Genomic DNA, 25,960 nt, shown 5'->3' on the forward strand with positions numbered 1-25,960 from the left:
TGCTTGGAGCTTGGTGAAGGGCAACTGTAATGTTTGATAAGCTGAAAACACTTCTCTGGAAATGTGGTTCCAAGCCACGTCCTCTATCATCATAACATATCAATATGACATGGTCCCAACGGTTACTGAGATACAGTCTAGCCAAGAAACACCTACTTTGTTGAGCCTTCAGATGGCATCTTTTCTTTCCAGCCGGGCTGATGGTTGACAGTGGAGCCAGTGGAGTATCCCAGCTGTACAATATCCTGGCTGAGAATGTGCCTGAGCAGGACCTGCAAATTCGATCTGTGTATTGCAGCCTGGGGGGATTTCAGAGTTTGTGTACCTCCTCCCTTCATCCCTAATGCAGCATGTCATTGGCTCTGTGGCCATGTGTATCAGTGATCAAGATTAGAGCAGTATGGTCCTCCATGGCACAGTTTCCTCCTCCCTCCTCATTCTCTGTGAATGCTCTTTGTCAAGTGAAGATTGCACTGTCCTACAAAAATCCAATAAAAAATACATGAGGATTTCACAGGAGTGGCTCGGTTGTTTAAAAGTTAATCAGCAAAATGTAGCAAAGCGTAAAAGCTCTTCCTTAAGTGTGTGGAGGGGTTGAGGGTCAAATCTACCATAACAGAAAGCCTTTTAGCTTTAATATTTTCAAGTTAAGAAAAATACACACAAACATGAACTTTCTAAGCAGAATATCAATTCCATTTTCAATGATCTGACAGGTGTGAAAAGCTGTGGTGTCTTACTGTTCAAGGGTTATGCTGGTACTGATGTGATTATCATTAAGTGTGTGGAACTCTAGCAGGGCATTTTCACTTGATTTAGGCACCAGACATTTGGGAGAATGGGGATGGATGTATTCCGTAGCTCTGAAGTTCAGTGTTACAGTGTGATTGAAATTTAAAGGCAATGTCGGCTCAATATGAAATTTCGATCGCACAGTCTTTAATGCTTCAGCGAGCCTCCCCATTCTCATCTTACCTGAATTATTTGTGCTCTATTGCAACACACCCACCAATATTACATGTATAATTCAAATGGAAAACACTGGATCAAGTGGTGCTACATACAGTAGCATAGCTGTGTATCAGAGTAAATCAAATGGGATAACATTAGCCATGTCTTTGGGTTGCTTTTCTCTGGGTCTGATTCATCCTCACTCTTGGAGCTGGCACTATGAAGACAACTAGCAAGATTCACTGTCCAAAACAACCAAGTTAGTTTGGATGAATTTTATTGTATTTCCAGTGCCTTCTGAAAGTATTCAGACCCCTTGACTGTTCCACATTTTGTTACGTTACAGCCTTATTCTAAAATGGATTATATAAAAATAAAAATCCTCATCAATCTACACTAAATAACCAGTTATAACAAAGCAAAAACAGGTTTTTAGAAATGTCAAATTTATTCAAAATAAAAACAGAAATACCTTATTTACACAAGTATTCAGAGCCTTTGCTATGAGTCATGAAATTAATCTCAGGGGCATCCTGTTTCCACTGATCAATCTTGAGATGTTTCTACAACTTGATTGGAGTCCACCTTTGGTAAATTCAATTGATTGGACATGATTTGGAAAGGCACACACCTGTCTATATAAGGTCCCACAGTTGACAGTTTGTCATCTCTGCAGATCCTCTCAAGCTCTGTCAGGTTGGATGGGGAGCATTGCTGCACAGCTATTTTCAGGTCTCTTCAAAGATGTTCAATTGGGTTCAAGTCCGGGCCACTCAAGGACATTCAGAGACTTGTCCCGAAGCCACTCCTGTGTTGTCTTGGCTGGGGGGTCGTTGTCCCGTTGGACGATGAACCTTCACCCCCAGTCTGAGGTCATGAGCGCTCTGGAGCAGGTTTTCATCAAGGATTTCTCTGTACTTTGCTTCGTTCATCTTTCCCTCGATCCTGATTAGTCTCCCAGTCCCTGCTGCTGAAAAACATCCCCACAGCATGATGCTGCCACCACCATGTTTCACCATAGAGATGGTATTGGCCAGGTGATGAACAGTGTCTGGTATCCTCCAGATGTGGGGAGTCATGTGCCTTTTACTGAGGTGTGGCTTCCTTCTGGCCACTACCATAAAGGCCTGATCGGTGGAGTGCTACAGAGAGGGTTGTCCTTCTGGAATGTTTTTCCATCTCCACAAAGGAACGCTGGAGCTCTGTCAGAGCGACCATCGGGTTCTTGGTCACCTCCCTGACCAAGGCCCTTCTCCCCCGACTGCTCAGTTTGGGTGGGCGGCCAGCTCTAGGAAGAGTCTTGGTGGTTCCAAATTTCTTCCATATAAGAATGATGGAGGCTCCTGTGTTCGTGGGGACCTTCAATGCTGCAGACATGGTTTGGTAGATCTGTGCCTCGCCATAATCCTGTCTCAGAGCTGTGTTGACAATTCCTTCGACCTCATGGCTTGGATTTTGCTCTGTCATGCATTGTCAACTGTGGGACCTTATATAGGCAGGTGTGGCCTTTCCAGATTATGTCCAATCAATTGGATTTACCACAGGTGGACTCCAATCAAGTTTTAGAAACATCTCAAGGATGATCAATGGAAACAAGATACACCTGAGCTCAATTTCGAGTCTCATAGCAAAGGGTCTGAATACTTATGTAAATAAGGGTTTTTAATTTTTTATATAGTTGCAAAAAATAGTATGTTTTGCTTTGTCATTATGGGGTATTGTGTGTGTATTCATGAGATTTACTGTATGTGCTGGGTACATGCTATACTATATGTGCTGGGTACATGCTATACTATATGTGCTGGGTACATGCTATACTATATGTGCTGGGTACATGCTATACTATATGTGCTGGGTACATGCTATACTATATGTGCTGGATACATGCTATTTTTACAAAACAACTCAAACTCATTTCCCCGAAGCAATATCCATGTTCCAATTGCATAAGTCATTATATGAAATTGTTTTCATTTGTGACACTGAACAAAATTATGTCACTGAGCAAAAAGTGTGTCCTTCATGTGTCAGATGACCAACACCTTCAGTTTAGATACATGACAAAGCATAATTGAACAGAATGGAATCAATTTCCAATAACAACTATGTGCAAGTGATCCACTGACCATTAAGCTGAGTCATGCATGAATTGCTGCCGTGGCAACTGCGATGTGTGATGGATGACAGTGAATTACAGTGGAGGAAGTTGTTACTGCAGTGCACAGGAAAATACAGCTGGCAATAACAATAAGTCTGGCTCAAGTCACTGTGTCATAAAAACAATGTTTAGATGTCTTCATCTTATTTAGCACCCTCTGGCAGCCATCATCAGGCTCTGAGTCGCAAGGTTCTCTTACCTTAACTGATTGAGCTCAACAAAGCATAGACATACAGTACACATAATGACATCCCACTGGGCACACACTGGTTGAATCAACGTTGCTTCCACGTCATCTCAATGAAATGATGTGGAGCCAACTTGAAATAGACATTGAGTTCATATCTGTGCCCACATTTCTCCAAACACATCCCTTAGCTTTTTACATAAACAGAGGCGGGGTGTCCACCTTCAACTGCGGATTGGCACTTTCAAGACAGCTACATACCCAGATGGAGGGCCACGTTAAACCGTTACAACTAAGAGCAGATGTATGTAACGATTCCTCACGGAATCCATTCAAACTACAGGACCAGAAGGTTTCACTTGAGGTAGAATCCTTTTCTCAGGATGAGAGGCTTGTGGCAGGTGCGGAGGAGGTTTTCCCCCCAGACTTTTTTCAACGACAAAAATAAAGTGTTGCATAACAATACTAATCCTAAACACAAATCCTGGTAGACATCTATGTGGATTAGGTGCGCCAGTGTTGGGGAGGGGTACACTGCACGCTCAGAGAGGGAGGACGGATGGGCAATCTCCCATGCAGAGGCAGCCGCAGGGTTTTAGACACACTTGACAGTCCAAAGACACTTAGCCATCACTGAGAAAATGATGCTTTTCCTTTGGGTGAAGCCGAACATTAATATGCAGAGAATGTGATTCAGCTCAAATGCATTATTAACTACCAGCCCTACATCTATGTTCAAACTTGTCCAGCTCTGGTATTTGATGTGCCTGAGCTCGCGATTATCCCATCAGTATGAATATATACAATATATTTTAAAAAGTATGTGGACGCCTTCAAATTAGTGGATTTGGCTATTTCAGCCACACCCGTTGCTGACAGCTGTATACAATTGAGCACACAGCCATGCAATCTCCATAGACAAACATTGGCAGTAGAATGGCCTTACTGAAGAGCTCAGTGACTTTCAATGTGGCACCGTCACAGGATTCTATCTTTACAACTAGTCAGTTTATAAAATTTCTGCCCTGCTGGAGCTGCTCCGGTCAGTAATAAGTGCTGTTTTTGTGAAGTGGAAACGTCTAGGTGCAACAACGGCTCAGCCACGAAGTGGTAGGCCACACAAGCTCACAGAATGGGACTGTTGAGTGCTGAAGCGTGTAGCCCGTACAAATCGTTTGTCCTCACAACACTCACTACAGAGTTCCAAACTGCCTCTGGAAGCAAGATCAGCACAATAACTGTTCGCCGCTACTGCACTCTGGAGCAGTGGACACGTGTTCTCTGGAGTGATGAATCACGCTTCACCATCTGGCAGTCCGGTGGACAAATCTGGGTTCGGCAGAACACTACCTGCCCCAATGCATAGGGCCAACAATTATTCCCTTATCATCCTGGCCCAGTCATATTGCTTTAGACTTCTCTGCTGCAGTTTAAGTAATTGAATTATTAGGGGTATTTATGGCAGCTCTGTTTTCCCTGTGAGGCCTCAATTCTCTGTTTTCTTTGTCTTTCTGCACTCTGTTCTTCCCTGTCTCTCCCTTTCTCTCGTTAATGACTGTTTTGCACTGCTGTGCAGTTCTGTCTTTGGGGGAATATGTATGGGTCGGGAACCATCTGTCAGACATTCTGGTAACACCGGATCTTAGAAAGCGATGTCTCTCCCCAAGAATGCATTTATTTAATTTTCATTAAAACTTCGTTTCTGCCATTTTGGAACTTGGAAGATGAATGTTAATTTTCAAAATGAAGAAATTGTGAAATTCAATTAAGAAACGTAATGCATTAGAGAACAGCAAAAACATTTTTTATTACAACATTCAACATGACTGTGCAATTGGAATATAAGAATACTTGGAAAGTAAATACTCTTTCATGTACTCTCGCGCTCACTCATGCACTCACGCACTCTTTGTTGGGAAGTATACGCAACCATAGACCAGAATACAAGACAATAATACTGTCGTGTCACAGGTCGGCTCATAGCCTGTGGCAAAAATGAGAGGACACGAACAACAGGTATAGGCCAATCAAAAAGGTTCTTTATTATAAACCAAACTATTAACTTTAAACAAAGAAAACGGAATGAGGTGTGAAAGTATCATAATGTAAGGTGTATGTAAAGTGCAGGGATGCGTGAATCTGTGTGTTCGTGAATGACTGAGTGAAAACTATGCAAAACTACAAAGTAACAAACAGGATCATACCTGGAGGAGCAGAGAGAGAGAGAGAAGAGTGATTAGTGAATCCTTTTAAATGCCCTGAGCCCAGGTGACTCCAATCACTAATGACCCTGCTCTGCCTGCAGGAGGAACCGCCCCCTGCACTGCAGAGGAGGGGCCGTGACAGTAGAACAATTACTGAATGTTTAGATGAGTGCAGTAGGTGTTGGGTCATTCCACCAATTTGGTACTTTTTGAGATGTGTAACTTGGTTTAAAAAAAACAACATTTGATTTCATCAAATTCTGTCATAAAGAGAATTTAATAAAAAAAACTAGTTTTCCCATCTCAAGAGTTAAATGAATAAAAGAGTATAGTAAGTACCAAATAAAGTAACACAGTTGACCGTAACACAGTTGACCGTAACACAGTTGACCGTAACACAGTTGACCGTAACACAGTTGACCGTAACACAGTTGACCGTAACACAGTTGACGATTTCATCTTAAATCAGCCATAAATCCTCTTGTGAAAGGGGAAGTGTAAGTTTGTGTGCAACAGGGAGAGGTGCAATTGGCTGCAAAAAAAATAATGTAGCCTGTCTTTCTATTGGTAACAGGACTGATGTGTTCTGCTCGACCTGCTCAGTTTTCCACCACAAAACACCAAAAATAGTAGATCCAGTTCACCTGCTTTTACACTATGATGAGTTGACTGTTAGTTGTTCAATGTTTATTTTGATTAAATTTTTTAAAATTACAATAGTTTCATCATATTAAAACGAGAGTTCAGATGACGTAACAGGGTTGACCTTAAAATGAGGGACAGTTTTTTAAATTTTTTATGAATCACTAATCACATAATAAATAATAATCTTCAGAAAGGACTTTGTGAAAGCAACAAAATAACTATGGCTTTACAATGATGCTGAAAACTTGAGGAAATGTTGGGATGAAGTGGTTTCAAATCTCCCTGGAAGTCACAGAGGGTGTACTGAGGGACGCGTCAAAATGTAGTCTTTATTTATCTTGAATTCTCCATGTGGTTTATATCACTAAATATTACAGGCTTTTCAAAATCTAAATTGGTGGACCGTTTCTAATTCAAATATCAAAGGGACAGGCCTCCCGGGTGGCGCAGTGGTTAAGGGCTCTGTATTGCAGCGCCAGCTGTGCCATCAGAGACCATGGGTTCGCGCCCAGGCAGACTCTGTCGTAAACCGGCCGCGACCGAGAGGTCCGTGGGACAATTGCCCGAGTTAGGGAGGGCTTGGCCGGTAGGGATGTCCTTGTCTCATCGTGCACCAGCGACTCCTGTGGCAGGCCGGGCGCAGTGTGTGCTAACCAAGGTTGCCAGGTGCACAGTGTTTCCTCCGACACATTGGTGCGGCTGGCTTCCGGGTTGGATGCACGCTGTGTTAAGAAGCAGTTGGGTTGTGTATTGAAGGACGCATGACTTTCGACCTTTGTCTCTCCCGAGCCCGTACGGGAGTTGTAGCAATGAGACAAGATAGTAGCTACTAAAACAATTGGATACCATGAAATTGGGGAGAAAAAGGGGTAAAACACACCAAAAAATATCAAATAGGAGGAAAGTTTAACAACACAACTACTGTATGATACATTGGATGGAGTATTCAACTTCCTATTTAAAAAGTATTTTGTGGAACAACCCAGATATTTCTGTCAAATAGTATTTAATTTAATTTAGATTGTCGAAGGATTGCTGAAAATACAATACTGGCCAGCATAATGCATCAACTGAGAGACAGTTTAAATCACAGCACCATACAAACATCATGCAGAACACAACTCAAACAGTGCAAAATACTTTTTAAATAGGAAGTTGAATCATATAAATACATACTCCATCCAATGTATCATACAGTAGTTGTGTTGCTAAACTTTCCTCATGGCGTGGGGGCTCTATCATGACTCACTATCCTAGGGCATCCATGTCCGCTAGTCTTTTCCTGAGTGCGCTCTCTCTGTTTCTCTCTCTCTCTTTCTCCCCCCCCCCTCTCACAATAAGATTAACTCTTTCACAATAGCTCATTTACTTTATAGTGAGTCAGAGAGATGAGTCCTGTGTCCTGTGTAGCTCAGTTAGAGCATGGCGCTTGTAGTGAGTGGGTTCAGACCACCCATGAGAATGTATGCACACATGAGAATGACGTCTGCTAAATGGCATATATTATTATTATTATTATATTAGAATGACCTTAAATGGAAATTACTACCAACACGCCCACCTAACTGCAACGACAACAGACAACACAATGACAGAAAGACAATGACCCTTTGAGAGGTCGCCTAGCAACAAGAAACACTAAAAATACATGCAGAGGTGCACACTTTATCTTGCCTCTATTTGCTACAAGTATATGAATAAATGTATTAAACACACTTCAAAATATGAGCACATGAACTTTTGTTACAGCCCAAGGACCAGAGAAATCCTTTGAAGCTGCAGAGCAGAAACTTCCCTCCCAGCGGTGCCCATACCTGGAAAACATTCCTTTCCTATTTCTGGTGATTTCGCAAAAACAAAATCTGATTAAGGACAATATCAACAATAAGGATGTACAGTACTGTGCTTTTTTTTCCTGTGATTTATGTTTAGTGTTCAATAGATCAGAATGAATAATACATAGTATATTATAGAATATTGATTGTTCATATTGACTATACATGCCCTTGAAATGTAATTGTGATCTTTATCCTCCTGTGCTATGCTTGGTGTCAAACCAACTCTTGATACTGAAAACTGTCTGGAATAACAATTGAGCTATGACATTTGACATCTGGCAAGGCTTACGACAGGTCAAGCGTCTAAATGATTTAAATTCATTTTTACTCTCATAGATAACAGATCAGAAAATAGCTTTCTACTGCTGAAACACTACAGTAACCAGCCTCAACTGGGTAACAGCAGAAAAGTTAAACTGATAAAGAGGGAATTGGAGGAAGAGGGAATGCCTGGTTCTGCAGGGTACAAGGGTGGCATGGTTTCACTCCAACAGAGTCATAATTGCTTGATTCATATAACCTTAACCTGTGTTTACAGCTGCGGTCGCTAACTCAACGGCTAGGAGGTATCACTTCTGTAGTGAATAAGAGTTCAAAGTTCATATCATTCGCAACCAAAGCTCATGCTGATGTTGGCTTCGTTCTGAACCATTCTGACATAGGACCGTCGCCCTCATATCCTCGGAACAGGAAGTTATATTGTCGTCAGGGGCTTATATAGGAAGGGAGAAAAGGGGTGTGTTTCATAGTTTACAACCTCTGTCTCTTCACGTGGGCGGGCCACTGAGTGAGCAGCCCTAACTTATGAAAACCCACATCTCACATTTTTTAAAAGCTAAAATCACATTTCATCCCATCACAAATAATTTCATATACAAACATTGAAATTGAACAACAATTCCATGTGAATCCGATTACTCTGATTTGTAGACTTTCCACTGCAGTTTATGTCATCTTCTCATTGATGAGAATGTCTCAGATGACAACCGAACTGACATCATATTCATTAAGTACCACCGCATATGTTCAATTGGTCGGTTTACCAGAATATAGTTCATTTCCCCCCACCTTCTGATGTTCCCAGAATCTCTATGTTAACCAAAAAGGGGGTAAGAGGTATTTATGACTATCATAAACCTATCCCCCAGGCCAACGTCATGACACACTTGTCCACTCAAGCTTAGCATTGTTGTCATGTATTGCCCACCATGTGCCCTTAAAGAGTTCCTCAATGAGTTCCTTCAGACCTTTCCTGATGATGGCTCACCGCGCTTCATACTTGGCAACTTCAATGGCAGGTAGCCTAGCAGTTAGAGGGGTTACACAGCAACTAGAGGGTTGCCAGTTCGAATCCCGGGTCCGAAGGGAAAAATCTGCCAGAAAGTGAGCTGGCAACCAGAGGGTTGATGCAATCAAATCCCAAGAGCCATGGTGCCGTTGAGCAAGGCACTTAATCCCCCACAACAACAGCCCCCTGGGCACCCAGTGTGGCAGCCCCCCACACCGCTCCAAAATCATGTATGTCTCTCTTTCGGAGGGGTTGGGTTAAAAGTCAAAGTCAAATTTTGTTCGGACCTTGTGTGCAATTGACCAATAAAGTAATCTTAATCAACCTCCTCGACGTCTGCCTTTGATTAATTCCTTTCCAACTCTTTCTTTCCCCTCCTTACCACTCAGCCCCTACCCAGATGATCATGCACCGTCGCAATTTTTGCTCGATCTCTCCCAATTTCTATCCTATCATCTCTCCCTTCTGCTAAATCCTTATCCCTCCTGTCTCCTAATTCTGCCTCTTCAACCCTACTCTCTTCCTTTTCCATATCCGTAGGTGAATCCTGTTTCCATTGATCATCATTGATGTTTCAACAACTTTATTGGAGTCCACCTGTGGTAAATTCAATTGATTAGACATTTATTTGGAAAGGGGCACACCTGTCTATATACAGTGCATGCAGAAAGTATTCAGACCCCTTTTCCACATTTTGTTATGTTACAGCCATATTCTAAGTTGATTAAATAGTTTTTCACCTCATCAATCTACACACAATACACCATAATGACAAAGCAAAATCTGTTTTTTAGAAATGTTTGCAAATGTATAAAAAAAATAAAACTGATATGACATTGACAAGGGTATTCAGACCCTTTACTCAGTACTTTGTTGAAGCACCTTTGGCATCAATTACCGCCTTGGGTCTTCTTGGGTATGATGCTTACAAGCACTCCTGCATTGTCTTGGCTGTGTGCTGAGGGTCGTTGTCCTGTTGAAAGTTGAACCTTCGCCCCAGTCTGAAGTCCTGAGAGCTCTGGAGCAGGTTTTCCTCAATGATCTCTCTGTACTTTGCTCCGTTCATCTTTCCCTCGATCCTGACTAGTCTCTCAGTCTCTGCCGCTGAAAAACATCCCCACACTGCCACCATGCTTCACCGTAGGGATGGTGCCAGGATTCCTCCAGATGTGACGCTTGGCATTCAGGCCAAAGAGTTCAATCTTGGTTTCATCAGAACAGAGAATCTTGTTTCTCGTGGTCTGTGAGTCCTTTAGGTGCCTTTTGGCAAACTCCATGCAGGCGGTCATGTGCCTTTTACTGAGGAGTGGCTTCCGTCTGGCCGCTCTACCACAAAGCCCTGATTGGTGAAGTTCTGCAGAGATGAGTTCAGTTTGTCCGGACGGCCAGCTCTAGGAAGAGCCTTGGTGGTTCCAAACTTTTTTTCATTTAAGAATGATGGAGGCCACTGTGTTCTTGGGGACCTTCAATGCTGCAGAAATGTTTTGGTACCCTTCCCCAGCTCTGTGCCTCTACACAATCCTGTCTCGGAGCTCTACGGACAATTATTTCAACTTCATGGCTTGGTTTTTGCTCTGACATTCACTGTCAACAGAGATTTTGTTGTTGTTGCATTGTGTGTCTCAATCCACCGCATCCGCCGATGTTGCATTTCCGCATTTGCGGCGAAAGTGTCAGAGCTACAGCGGTGTTTGACAGACCTTGAGACATCCAGAAAATCGGTCTTCTCATAAATACCTCAGGAGGCTAAAGAAATTTGGCTTGTCACCTAAAACCCTCACAAACTTTTACAGATGCACAATTGAAAGCATCCTGTCAGGCTTTATCGCTGCCTGGTACAGCAACTGCAAGGCTCTCCAGAGGGTGGTCCGGTCTGCCCAACGCATTACCATGGGCATACTATCCGCCCTCCAGGATACCTACAGCACCAATGTCATAGGAAGGCCAAAAATATCAAGGACATCAACCATCCGAGCCACTGCCTGTTCACCTCGCTATCATCCAGAAGGCAAGGTCAGTACAGGTGCATCAAAGCCGGGACCGAGAGACTGATTAACAGCTTCTATCTCAAGGCCATCAGACTGTTAAACAGCCATCTTTCCCAGCTCTTCAGGGAACATTAGAGGCTGCCACTTTAAGGACATTAGAGGCTACACATTAGAGGCTGCCACTTCAAGGAATGGAACACTAGTGACTTTAATCATCTTTACATATCTGGCATTACTCATCTCATATGTGTATATACTGTATTCTATACTATTCTACTGTATCTTAGTCTGTTCCATCCATATGTATATAGTCTTAATTCATTCATACTTAGATGTGTGTCTATGTTGTGTAATTTGTTAGATATTACTTGTTAGATATTACTGCACTGTCGGAGCTAAAAGCACAAGCATTTCGCTACACCCGCAGTAACATCTGCTAATCCCGTGTCTGTGACCAATAAAATTTGATTTGAATACGTCTGTCGTGTCCAAACCGTTTATCTATTATTAACGATTCTCACGTTTAGCTCTACGACCCCCACAAGTGTCCCGGGACTCATCTGAAGGTAACCGGCACCAGTTTAAATAAATAAGTGTAAAGGAAGGGAAGTATGAAGGTAGTTTTGTGCACCAAAAACGGGGTGAAATGTGTAAAAAGGTCAGTACATCAATAAAAACAAACATATTTCCTGAGCTTTTTTATATCCCTTAGATATAGGACAGACAAACCTTGTTTCTTATGAGTTATGTTTAGCTGGTCTTGTTTTGCCATTTATGAATGTTATTCAATGCATTTCTATGGGCTATAGTAGTAAAGGCCAAATTCAATATTTATCCAAAAACATTTTTCTATATTTTTTTATACCTAAAGGGGTCCTAAAATTAAATAGCTGAATGATCCATATTATCATCTTAAAACAACTGCATATCAGCTTAGAACCCCTCCCCCCTTTTCAATCATGCCATGGCACTCAATTTCAGCGATACGGATTGAATAGAGACCTTAAAGGCAATGTTCCCGGGTTAGAGGAGACTGCATTCACGGTCGGCTCAATTTGAAATGACCTTTAATTACTATTGCGCAATCTCTAGCGCTTCAGCAATACAGATGGAAAAGAGCGCTAAATCGCAAAAATACAGACTATGACTTCAGATCTGACTCAGATGTGTGCCTGATGACTCTGACATCAACTTTTCTGAGACGGAATTGAAATGTTAGTGTCCTAACACTGTTCAGTTGATTCAATCCAAAGTCCAACTAAGGTTAATTAACTACATGTAACTAATCAACTGCAGGAATTCCTGTCGATTTTCTTTCCTGTAGGATTCCTGCAGAACTCTCTCTACTTAAAGCTGCTGTCGCAGCACAAGGATCTGCATCAAAGAAAAGTGTTTCATGCCAAAGACTTCCCTCCTTGCTACAGACTGACGTGACTATTTTAGCAACCTGGAAAATGTCTTGTCTGTGGAGAAACAGGGACTCGACTTAAGGGGTTAAGAGAACAGAAGTTGTACATTCCCTGCTTGTGGTGTGTGATCCATTGAGATGCCAAACAACAAGCATCATGAAAACTTCCTGAAGCATATGTACCAGGTTGATCAGAGCAGATGGAGGACGAGGAAATGAGGGCGCAGAGACTGCGTTTCATGATTATGTAATGTAAGAAAAGTGATTTATGGAGACTTTTACACTGAACAAAAAGTCAACAGTGAGAGAGTAATGAATGTACAGTGATGGGCCAGGTGTGGCAGTAACTGGATTACTGAATCACAGTAGCAGGATCTGTCAAGCACATTGTTTTACACGGACAAATGCAGTTCAGATTCAATAAAACTATGTTTACCTGTGTGAATCAATAAGAAACAGCATACTGATACAAACATGCTTTCTCGCTGCATGGGAAGAATGACATTTTTTATATATCCTGTCAAATTAGCCACCGGTTATGATTCAAAAGGGCTCCAAGTCCTGATTAATGAATAAATAAAACTCCATTTTGAACAATAATAAATAAACAACTTTTATTTCCACTGATCATACATTAAGCGTGCATATTAATCAAAATAAAAGCAGCAATGATCATGTAATTATAAATACATCTAGAAATAATAAGAATGGATCTGAGGATCCTAAATTTCAAAAACAACGCCTACACACTATCCAGTCAGGTTTGGAAATCATTTGGTTTTTGGTCTTTTTTTTCATTACAACATTGTCATAGTTTTGTTTATTTGTTGCCATTTCAAAAACTCTACACCGTAAGTGCTATGTTTAGGAAATAAACGAATCGTTAGGTTTTAAAAACGTTTTCCTCCTCTATGCAGTGCTTTGACATAGTCATGTAGGTGAAATATGTTCAAAGACTGAATGTGACAGAGAATAATGCAAAAAGGTTTGCGAGGACTCGGAAGTGTAGACATTTCATCATTAAAATCCATACCCCCATGTTGAGTAAACATTTAGGATGGAATAAAGCCATGCCTTTCATCAAACTCTGAAGACAAGGAGTACATATACCTTGAATTATGATTCACATCCACACGCTCGCACACTCATACAAAACCCTTGGAAAAAGTGTGCTTCTACAGTACATTGTCTCAAATTAAAATTGTAAAGCACACTTGAATTAAGCTGGAATTCTCTGGCAGAGATTGTCTCACATAGATTAGTGTCCCGTATAAAAAGTATCTTGGAAGAAGTCCTTATGAGACTGAGGTTGTCCTCAGACAGAGTGTGGATCAGGGAACCAGGCAGTGATATATACACATGTTACTGTGTTCAGCTTGGATTCACATCTAGACTTTCACTCATGAGGATAGCTGTATTAAAATGTTACATACAATACTTCAAAATGTTTCTATCATAGAATTATTCTTCACTCAATACAACAAAACACACTCACGCTCTTACGTGTACACACCTAGTAGTAATATTATTCTTGACGTGATATACAACAAATAGTTTGAGATAAATAGTAATATTAATCTTATTAACAAACACCAACAGCTTTTCAACTGATCACCATTTCCTGAATAACATCTGACATTTAGTTTTGGCCTCAGTGGCTATGAATTCTAATGCAGTACCATGCCAAACTGTAGTTATCCCATTAACTCCTATCACAAGTTATTTTTAGACCCTGTTCAAAGAGAATATGGCACTGTTTTATCTACAAACACTTACATTGTTCAAACATCTTGACTATCTTGACTTTTCAAAAACGAAAATCCTTTTTCGAAAATGTCCACAACACAAGCGCACAACGTTGTTGAAAAAGAAGAGGGTTAGGATGGGCTGAGGGTAGTAGTCAACGTTCAGGGCAGAGGCTGAGAACCTTCATGGGAATGACTGCGCTAGTGGGGCTCAGTGGTTACGTAGTTGGTCAACCAGGAACCATGTTCAGACATGGGGAGAAGGAGGATCTGGGTCAGCTCTTCTGAGTCAGTGTGCTATCATCTCCAAGAAATTGACTGGTTGATTAGGGTCATCCTCTATCTGAATGGAGAGATGCAGGAGATGATCAGTGGGGCTAAAAGAGCTAAGTGTTCAGGATAGACTATAAACAAAATAGGAGCATTCTCAGAAGAGTCAAAGGTCATTTCATTTCCCTCATTTTGTGCAGACAGCCTATTTAGATAAAGCTATGCCTCAAGGCATAAGTCATCTGAAAACATACACCAAGTCATTAGCTGGTGCCAGTACGCTTCCAACAGAATGGCTAAGGCTGCCATCCATGTCATTGTAAATGGGGTAAAAGTCCTCAGAGTCAAGCATCCACGGTAGCAATAATAATAAACAATATAAATACTTTAAAACACTCAGAAAAGTACACAAAAAGCAGAGGGATAGACATGTAAACAATAGGAGACAAGCTTTCTCCTCTCTCTCTCTCTATCTTGCTCTCTCTCTTTCTCTCGCTCCCTCTCTCGCTCTCTCTCTCTCTCAGAAGCCTGGCACGTGGCAGTAGGCCTCCAGGGAGGCCAGCATGATGTAGAGGAACCAGAGGGAGAAAAAGAAGAGGGAGGTGAGGAGTTTCGCGGTCCGCGGGCCCCCCAGTTCTCCCCCTGCCACGCCGGCCCGGCGGCGGTACATCAGCACCAGGACACACACGAACGCCATGATGGTGAACAGGGTGACGGAGAATGCCAGCGAACCAGGCTCTACAAGAAACTTCTTTCCCTTGGTCTTCCAGTAGACGGCCGCAATGGTCCATGCCACGCCGATGCCCAGGAACACGTTCACTGCATTACTCCCCGTTACGTTGCCGATGGAGGCGTCAGCGTACTGGTCCTGGATGGCCGCCACTTTACTGGCAAATGTGTCTTTGTGAACATAAAGTAAGCAGAAATAGATGGTTAGAAATAGGTAACTGACTCTGACACGGACACGAAACGGATACAGCCCAGAGAAAGAGTGACAGACAGAGAGAGTAGGCTACATAGAGACAGGCACCCACCTGGAACGGAAGTCCCCAGGGCCACAAATACTACGGCAGTGACAGAGTCCTTAAGCCCCACTGTACAGCCGAAATGAGAGGCCAGGTCCCCAGTCACAGCCGTCAGAACACCAATCAGGGAGATGGACACAAAGAAGCAGGCCCAGCCATTCCAGTACTCTGTGGGCGGGACAAAGGCGAACAGAACCTTCCAGAACACTGTGAGGAAGTGCATGATGTAGTCAAAACAGGACGGGAGGCGCTCCTCCCCACTCTCCTCCTCATCATCATCCCCTGGGGGAGAGAACGAGAGGTGTTTACACATATAGTACAAATCATTTTGATGAGATCAGCGTTTTATTAAACTTTTACGTGGTACAAAATTACAGTTACATTTTACATTTGAGTAATTTAGCAAGCAGATACTTATCCAGAGCGACTTACAGTTAGTGCATTTATCTTAAGATAGCTAGGTGAGACAGCAATAAGGTACAGCAGTTATCAACAAGGTATTTCTCAACTACTGCGTTAATGCAAGGTCTAAACAAACTGACAAAAATAACACAATCAGATCCTCAATACATAGAATGGATAAGTGTGATACTTTGAGTGGAAGGGTAAGGGTTGGTCCAAGTGGTCATTCTCTTTGTTCTTCATTTGTTTGAGGGCAATGACCCATCCATTAGCGCTAGTAGGGAAATAAACGTTTCACAATTAATGCTTTGCTTGGGATAAAGTTGGACTTAACATTGCTCCTTGCATCTATACATTTTCAAACAGCAACTTTGCGTGTCTGTGATTTCATTACTGCTACCTCCCAAAGTAGAGTGTGATTTCTCTGCCCTGAACACCACTCCTCTGACTCTCCGTTAATGCAAGAGCATGCACCGTTAGTGAGTCTGTCCCAGAGATTTAGGAGTGAAGGAGAAAAAGGCACTCACCTGCACTGACAGTGACAGCATTGACAAACTGCTCTCTCCAACTACTGCTGCCCACCACCAGAGCAAGGTTAGTCTTCTTAATCAGCTTATCTACTGTGTTCTAAACAAAACAAAAATAACACAATCAGATTTCAGCCTAGAGTTATCAATACATAGAATGGATAGAAGTGTGATACTTTGAGTGGAAGGGGTAAGGGTTGGTCTGATGTTTCCAATTTGTGTGGTAAACAATGTAATCTCGCCCAGTTTGTTCTTCATTTGTTTGAGGGCAATGACCCATCCATCTTTTTCAATTGCTCCACTGAGCGGGTGACCTGGCTGGCCTCTGTCCAGACAGTCTCCTCACAGGAAGAGGGAGGGCAGACATCGACAGGAGTACCGAGACAGTCTCCTCACAGGAAGAGGGGAGGGCAGACATCGACAGCAGTAACGAGACAGTCTCCTCACAGGAAGAGGGGAGGGCAGACATCGACAGCAGTAACGAGACAGTCTCCTCACAGGAAGAGGGGAGGGCAGACATCGACAGGAGTAACGAGACCGTGACCTCTCTCACTGGCGAAAGACATGCTTCTAATAAATGTGACCCGTTTCAGTAACTAGGTGTATGTTAAGATGGAGCTGACAGATATGGAAGCTCTGCTTCTAGGTCCTAAGCAACTTTGCAGTATTTTGTTTTTTTTGTGTCTTATATTATTAGCCCAGAAAGTTTTTTGTGTTATTACATACAGACGGGAATAACTTTTGGATATCAGAGCGACGGTAACTCACCAGCATTACGACCAGGAATATGACTTTCCCGATATGTATCCTTTGTTCACACCCCCCAGGGCAATTGAACTTATTCCAGAGGCTGCTCCAAGATACCGCCGGCGGAGGAAAGGTTTTCGGAGTGGACTTCTAGTCCGAATCAGGAGGCGTGCACACCATTCACCGCTTCCGAGTATATTACTTGCTAATGTCCAGTCTCTGGACAATAAAGTAGACGAGTTCAGGGTCGAGGATCTCCTTCCAGAGAGACATCAGGGACTGTAACATACTCTGTTTCATGGAAACATGGCTCTCTCCGGATATACTGTCCCTGTTCATACAGCCAGCTGGGTTCTCAGTACATCACGCAGACAGGAATAAAGAACTCTCTGGGAAGAAGAAAGGCGGTGGAGTATGTTTCATGATTAACTACTCATGGTGTGATTGGGATAACGTACAGAAACTAATTAGTTTAGCTACGGAAACGACAGGAACTTTCCTGCTAGCCATGATTGACTGATATAATGGATGGGCTGCACATGCCAAGAGATAAGTTTGGATTGGTCTGCAATGTAGCACCTTGCTACTCAGCTTTTTCAAAAGATATAAAGTTAGCCATGGAGAACTGCAAAAGTGTTGCTACTGCTCTCAACAACATTTCTGCCCTGAATTTAGCAGGCGCTATTGACAAAGATCAGTGGGGAAAAGTTGCGAACGTTAGCTTGTTAGCTTGCTAGCTAACGTAACATGTATGATCTTTGTAGTAATATTAGTTGTATTTCAGATCTATATTTGCATTGCTAGTTATAGCATAATGTTAGCTAGCTAGCTAACATTGAACCTAGTAGGTTAGGTTTATCTACCTGCAGATTCATATTCATATTACTGCATTCTTTCACATGACCCATCCATTCAGACAAGTGTCTGGGTAAGCATCATCTAATAATTATTAAATATTTATAAAATATTTTAATCTGGACACTGTCTATTTTTATATTGCTACTATAAAATATGCAAGTAATTACTTCACTGTACCATTTACACCTTCTGTATCCTGTACATGTGACAAATACATTATTCATTTGATATATTGTTTGTTTACCAGAAACAGTAATGTGAAGAACAACAGGACCTGCACCAAAGTCAGATTAGGATATAAGCCAAGGACTATATAACGTGTATTTTTATCTGGAGATTTTCCTTATTATAGGCTACTACTTTCACCACTTTTTGTTTTATTCTTTGGTTGTTTACAACACTACCTTACTCACTCTGTTTAGCACATGGCCTCACATGTGAATCCTTAAAAAATGTTTTACAAAATCAAATTTTGCAACATAAGACCAGATCTAGGTGGTCGGTCAGAAATATGATGCTGCAGGGACAGAGGGAGACAGAAGAGACAGAGGAGAAAGGGGGGCAGAGGAGACAGGGGGATAGAGAAGAGAGGAGGACAGGGTGGGACAGAGGAGACAGGGGGGCAGATGAGACAGGGACAGAGGAGACAGGGGGGGCAGAGGAGACAGGGGGATAGAGAAGAGAGGAGGACAGGGTGGGACAGAGGAGACAGGGGGGACACAGAGGAGACGGGGGATAGAGAAGAGAGGAGGACAGGGTGGGACAGAGGAGACAGGGGGGACAGAGAAGACAGGGGGAGGACAGAGGAGACAGGGTGGGACAGAGGAGACAGGGGGGGCAGAGGAGACAGGGGGGATAGAGAAGAGAGGAGGACAGGATGGGACAGAGGAGACAGGGGGGACAGAGAAGACAGGGGAGGACAGGGGGGACAGAGGAGACAGGAGGGATAGAGAAGAGAGGAGGACAGGGTGGGACAGAGGAGACAGGGGGCAGAGGAGACAGGGGGACAGAGGTGACAGAGGAGACAGGGGGGACAGAGGAGACAGGGGGAGGACAGAGGAGACAGGGGGAGGACAGAGGAGACAGGGGGAGGACAGAGGAGAGAGGGGGGATAGAGAAGAGAGGAGGACAGGGTGGGACAGAGGAGACAGGGGGGACAGAGGAGAGAGGGGGACATATGAGAGAGGGGTGTGTCTGTGGGGGTTTGTTTGTTTTTGTGGGTTACCTTAAACTCGTAGGATTCCTCTATCACCACCTCCAGTTTGGTGTGTTCTCCCAGGCTGGGACAGCCCATCTTGGACACCTCCTCCTCATCGTTGGCTGATTTGTTCTCATTGGAGTCTCCTGTGAAGCAGAGAGGAACACTTCAATGTCAAATATCATACCCCCACCCAAATGCTAACCTCCCCTGTTATTGTAATATTGAGAGGTTATCATGTCTTGGGGTATGATATAAAATGCTATCCTCCCCTGTTATTGTAATATTGAGAGGTTATCATGTCTTGGGGTATGATATAAAATGCTAACCTCCCCTGTTATTGTAATATTGAGAGGTTAGCATGTCTTGGGGTATGATATAAAATGCTAACCTCCCCTGTTATTGTAATATTGAGAGGTTATCATGTCTTGGGGTATGATATAAAATGCTAATCTCCCCTGTTGTTGTAATATTGAGAGGTTATCATGTCTTGGGGTATGATATAAAATGCTAACCTCCCCTGTTATTGTAATATTGAGAGGTTAGCATGTCTTGGGGCATGATATTTGTGCATCTGTATTCACGATTCATTCAGGATTATCTGTAATCATGGTAGCATCCACTTTAATGTAGAAGTGTTTCTTATTTACAATAAAAGTGACTCAAATGACACAATACATTATTTACCATTAATTTCTATTGGGCACAAAATCATCTGAAACACAACCAAAACAAACAGCAAATGCATCCAACTAATTTATAGTCACAAGCTTGATGTAGTCATTGCTTGCTATGAATATGGGACCAAATACTAAACTTTCTACTACTTTAATAGACATAAAAGTGACTTTGTCCCAATACCTTTGGTCCCCTAAAATGGACTATGTACAAAAAGTGCTGTAATTTCTATTTCGGTTCACCCGATATGGATGAAAATACCCTCAAATTAAAGCTGACAGTCTGCACTTGAACCTCGTAGTTAGTGTCATTTTAAATCCAACATGCTGGAGTACAGAGCCAAAACAACCAAAAATGTATCACAATACTTTTGGAGCTCACTGTATACAAAAACGCACTGTCATTTATTTATCAAATTTATTCTCTGTGAATAAACTGTATACTAATGTATCAATATACAGAGTTTTGTGAGGGGGTAAATTTTTACATTTTTTATCATGCGTGTCAGCAAAGCAGGAATAATTGAAATGCACCAAAAACATTACATTAGTGTAAAATACTATAATGAATGTGCAGTGAGAAGAATAGCCTGGAGAAACAACACTAACATGGACCAACTACTCTCAGTCTTGATGAAATCCCCCGCAAGTCACTAATGCCAACTCATGTGCCTCTATAGTATAACCATCTGTACACTCAGGGACATCCTGGCCATAAAATACATAAACACACTAATGTGTTTATGGGGTGGCAGCGTAGCCTAGTGTTTAGAGCGTTGGACTAGTAACCGGAAGGTTGCGAGTTCAAACCCCCGAGCTGACAAGGTACAAATCTGTCGTTCTGCCCCTGAACAGGCAGTTAACCCACTGTTCCCAGGCCGTCATTGAAAATAAGAATATGTTCTTAACTGACTTGCCTGGTTAAATAAATGTAAAATTTAAAAAATAAAAATGAAAGCAACATAACACCTAGATTTGGAATCAAATAAATTACAAGTTAAGGATGTCATGTGTTGTAATTCTATGTAACGCAACCTCATCACTTAAAACATGGATCTGTCAGGGGCAACAACAAATAAAGACCCCAGCACTTCCAGAATCAGTTATCGGCAAAACACAACAGCTGTTTATGAAGGATGGAATCATCCTTCATAAACAGCTGTTGTGTTTTGCCGATAACTGATTGTGTGAAATGCAACATTTAAGACTGTTAAATCTGACAGCGATAACATGAGGCTGCTGCAGTAAATGGCAGCTTTGAACCCGCAGGGCTCTGCACTGACCATGTTTCCGTCCAATCTCCAGCAGCACAGGCTCCCCCAGCTGGATGATGAAGGTCTTGTTCTTCTCATACTCCTCATCATCAATGACCTTCACCTCCAACAGCTTCCTGCAGATGGGGAAAAACATACATGTTGGGTCAGAGACATAGAACCAGATAGCTCTTCAGAAGGAGAGAGAGATGGAGACATAGCTCATCAGAAGGAGAGAAAGATGGGGCCAGAGAACCAGATATCTCTTCAGAAGGAGAGAGAGATGGAGACATAGAACCAGATAGCTCTTCAGAAGGTGAGAGAGATGGAGACATAGAACCAGATAGCTCTTCAGAAGGAGAGAGAGATGGGGACAGAGAACCAGATAGCTCTTCAGAAGGAGAGAGAGATGGGGACAGAGAACCAGATAGCTCTTCAGAAGGAGAGAGAGATGGAGACATAGCTCTTCAGAAGGAGAGAGAGATGGAGACATAGAACCAGATAGCTCTTCAGAAGGAGAGAGAGATGGGGACAGAGAACCAGATAGCTCTTCAGAAGGAGAGAGAGATGGGGACAGAGAAGAGAGAAGCTCTTCAGAAGAAGAGAGAGATGGGGACAGAGAAGAGAGAAGCTCTTCAGAAGGAGAGAGAGATGGGGACAGAGAAGAGAGAAGCTTTTCAGGAGAGAGAGAGATGGGGACAGAGAAGAGAGAAGCTTTTCAGGAGAGAGAGATGGGGACAGAGAAGAGAGAAGCTTTTCAGGAGAGAGAGATGGGGACAGAGAAGAGAAGCTTTTCAGGAGAGAGAGATGGGGATAGAGAAGAGAGAAGCTCTTCAGAAGGAGAAAGAGATGGGGACAGAGAAGAGAGAAGCTCTTCAGAAGAAGAGAGAGATGGGGACAGAGAAGAGAGAAGCTCTTCAGAAGGAGAAAGAGATGGGGACAGAGAAGAGAGAAGCTCTTCAGAAGAAGAGAGAGATGGGGACAGAGAAGAGAGAAGCTCTTCAGAAGGAGAGAGAGATGGGGACAGAGAAGAGAGAAGCTTTTCAGGAGAGAGAGATGGGGACAGAGAAGAGAGAAGCTTTTCAGGAGAGAGAGATGGGGACAGAGAAGAGAGAAGCTCTTCAGAAGAAGAGGGAGATGGGGACAGAGAAGAGAGAAGCTCTTCAGGAGAGAGAGATGGGGATAGAGAAGAGAGAAGCTCTTCAGAAGAAGAGAGATGGGGACAGAGAAGGGTGAAGAGACAGAGGTGAGGATAAGGGGTGATGAATATCAGCATGGAAAGATGGAGAGAAAACTGCTTGCTATCTCTTTTTATTTTCTTCCATTGGCTGGATGAGAAAGTGAGAGTGATATAATGAGGAAGGCAGGGTGAGAGGCACAGAGCGCAGGTAATTAGGGTTCATGAATAATGAATAAAGGCACTAAGGCAGGCAGGGACACTTCTGGGAACAAACAGTTAAGCCATATACATTACGGCCACGATGCACACACACACACACACACACACACACACACACACACACACACACACACACACACACACACACACACACACACACACACACACACACACACACACACACACACACACACACACACACACACACACACACACACACACACACACACACACACACACACACATCCACCCTAATTTTCCTCCAACTTTATCACTAGATACCTTTTTAATTCATGTGTCGTGCCTGTGAGTTATCACTAAAATGTAATTCACTATGTTATTTTCCTTTCCATCTTGCCCTGCAACCCAAATTTGCTGCGGAAGCCCACACAGAGTTAGGAAATCTTCTTTATTGGATGGCACAGTGTTAATCACATGATTTCTACCTACGCATCACCGCATCTCTCTGTCCTCTGTCCAGTGACCCAGAAAGCCTTTCCAAGTGGTGCCTCATATCAGTGTAAATGTGTCTGAAGCAGCCTTGTCGTTCGATGGACTATTCACATGGGTGGCTGAACTCGAAGCTCCACAGCAGCCAAACAGACAGCGGTGGACAGCTATCAGATAGGCCTATGTTAAGACTGCAGGGCTGGCTACAGCAGATGGGCCAAGCCAGACAGTGTACAGATAAGAATAGTCCCGGATCCATCGTGCTCCTATGCCCAGCAGACCTCTGCCTCACACAAACAGACACCCTCTGGCAGACAGGCTCTGGTCCACACAGATGAGTGGAGAGGTCCCAGGTGTCAACTCCCCGCCTACACATTCCCCACGCAGACTGAAGGGCCGTCCCGGAAGACAGGAAGAGGTGCACACGGCCTGATGGAGACGGATGATGACAACAGGAGGAAGGAGGAGGAAACGCGAGCACGCAGGAAAACTGCATTTGTGCATTTATCTCTTTAAGCACGAGACCTTAATTCCACACTGTGGCCTTCAGGTATTGAATGGCACTGTTACTCACTGGAGCAAAACCTCAAAACAAACACACATCACACACACACACACACACACACACACACAGTAAGTAGGCCTAAAATAACCACTCCACACAGATACAAATTGACTTACTCCCCTGGGTACATCCCAACAGCACGCTTGAGTCGAGCAGTGCAGGTGAATGAAATACCAAGTATGAGACTTTGCATAGTGTTTAACGAACCTACTCACATCTGACATGTTTTGAATATTGATAGCTACATAATATTATTCCATTAACTGAGAGTGTGAAATATATGTTGATTTTAATTTAAATTTGTCTTTATTTGTACTATTTACTACATTGTACAATAATAGTGAAGACATCAAAACTATGAAATAACATATACTGTATGGAATCATGTAGTAACCAAAAAAGTGCTAAACAAATCCAAAATATATTTAATATTTGTGATTCTTTAAAGTAGCCACCCTTTGCCTTGAGGACAATTTTGCACACTCTTGGTATTTTCTCAACAAGATTCATGAGGTAGTCACTTTCCACATATGCTGAGTACTGGTTGGCTGCTTTTAATTCACTCTGCGGTCCAACTCATCCCATACCATCTCAATTGGGTTGAGGTTGGGTGACTGTGGAGGCCAGGTCATCTGATGCAGCTCTCCATCACTCTCCTTCTTGGTCAAATAGCTCTTACACAGCCTGGAGGTGTGATTTGGGTCATTGTCCTGTTGTAAAACAAATCATTCTAAATAAATCACTGACAGTGTCACCAGCAAAGCACCCCCACACCATCACACCTCCTCCTCCATGCTTCATGGTGGGAACCACACATACGGAGATCATCCATTCACCTAATCTGCGTCTCACAAAGAAATGGCGATTGGAATGCAAAAGGGTGGCTACTTTGAAGAATCTCAAATATGAAATATATTTTGATTTGTTTGACACTTTTTTGGTTACTACATGGTTTCATGTGACATTTCATAGTTTCAATGTCTTCACTATTTTTCTACAATGTAGAAAGTAAAAATAAAGAAAACCCCTTGAATGAGTAGGTGTGTCCAAACTTTTGACTGGTACTGGAGTTACAAGATAATGTGGCGAATAAACAGAAATGCACTACTCAGAATATTAAAACACCAGAGCAATAAGGCAGGCATTTTTCAAATGTCCAATACATTACAGATGAGTGTGTGGGTGGGGGCCCTGAATTGCCTGGAGCCATCCAGCTTTGCGTGGGTTGCAGTGTGCCTCTGGTACACCAGTATATGGGAGGGGAACACTGAAAATGAATTACAGACTGACCAGGATGCCTTTCTCTCTGGTGAGAGAACATGAATAGATAAACCATAAGGCAAAACATAAATGAATTAAGTTATATTGCCTACAGTCCCACAGGTGAGTATGTAGAATATTAACGTCAACACTAACACATTAGCGCTGTCAAATTATGGTTTAGCACCTGCAGCTGTGGGTGAGGTTTATGAAACACAAATGCATGGGGTTGGCATGGCAACAGGTAGCAGTAATGTATCTTCTGTTAAAAAAAGTCATGGCCTTCGGCAAGATATCTGTAGTCAGAGCGTGGAAGAGGAAGCAGGAGAGACTAGTGAAATAAAAAAGGCCTCTCGTATTTCGCTCTCTATGTTTATGTTGTAATCCATCTCATATCTTTTAATTGCTATATGAGACAAGTGCTTCAATTTCAATTTCACTGCACAAGTACAGTGAAATGTCTTTTTTTGCTCTAAACCCAACAATGCAGTAATCCGTGGAACAAAAATAAGAAATAACAAGGACACAAGAAGCAAGTAAGCTACAGTATATACAGGGCCGGTTCCAAAACAATATTATGGCTCTTAATACCAGTCTATGGCTTGGGTAGCTGGAGTCTTTAACCATTTTCCAGGCCTTCCTTTCACACCGCCTGATATAGAGGTCCTGGATGGCAGGGAGCTCGGCCCCAGTGATGTACTGGGCTGTTGCCATACCAAGCAGTGATGCAGCCAGTCAAAATGCTCTCAATGTTTAAGCTGTATAACTCTTTGAGGATTTGAGTACGCATGCTAAACCTTTTCAACCTCCTTAGTGATTTGGACACCGAGGAACTTGAAAACTCTTGTCCTGCTCCACTGCAGCCCTGCCTATGTGGATGGGGGCGCGCTCGCCCCCTGTTTCCTGTAGCCCGGTGG

General features: G+C 42.8%; 1 protein-coding gene across 1 annotated transcript in view; it reads right to left on the minus strand.

Annotated features, from left to right (window-relative positions):
* Positions 1 to 13,260: 13,260 nt before the first annotated feature.
* The window catches only part of LOC124007557 (sodium/calcium exchanger 1-like), a 65,005-nt gene continuing 52,305 nt past the window's right edge, over positions 13,261 to 25,960 (minus strand). Inside the window, exons 5-9 of the mRNA XM_046318216.1 lie at positions 21,400 to 21,506; positions 19,467 to 19,585; positions 16,637 to 16,736; positions 15,717 to 15,989; positions 13,261 to 15,582 (exon numbers count right to left, since the gene is read on the minus strand). Coding sequence (XP_046174172.1) covers positions 15,203 to 15,582; positions 15,717 to 15,989; positions 16,637 to 16,736; positions 19,467 to 19,585; positions 21,400 to 21,506 — 979 coding nt within the window. The 3' untranslated portion in view covers positions 13,261 to 15,202. The remainder of the gene's footprint in view (positions 15,583 to 15,716; positions 15,990 to 16,636; positions 16,737 to 19,466; positions 19,586 to 21,399; positions 21,507 to 25,960) is intronic.

The sequence above is a fragment of the Oncorhynchus gorbuscha genome, linkage group LG20, assembly GCF_021184085.1.
Source record: "Oncorhynchus gorbuscha isolate QuinsamMale2020 ecotype Even-year linkage group LG20, OgorEven_v1.0, whole genome shotgun sequence".
NCBI classification, from domain to species: domain Eukaryota; kingdom Metazoa; phylum Chordata; class Actinopteri; order Salmoniformes; family Salmonidae; genus Oncorhynchus; species Oncorhynchus gorbuscha.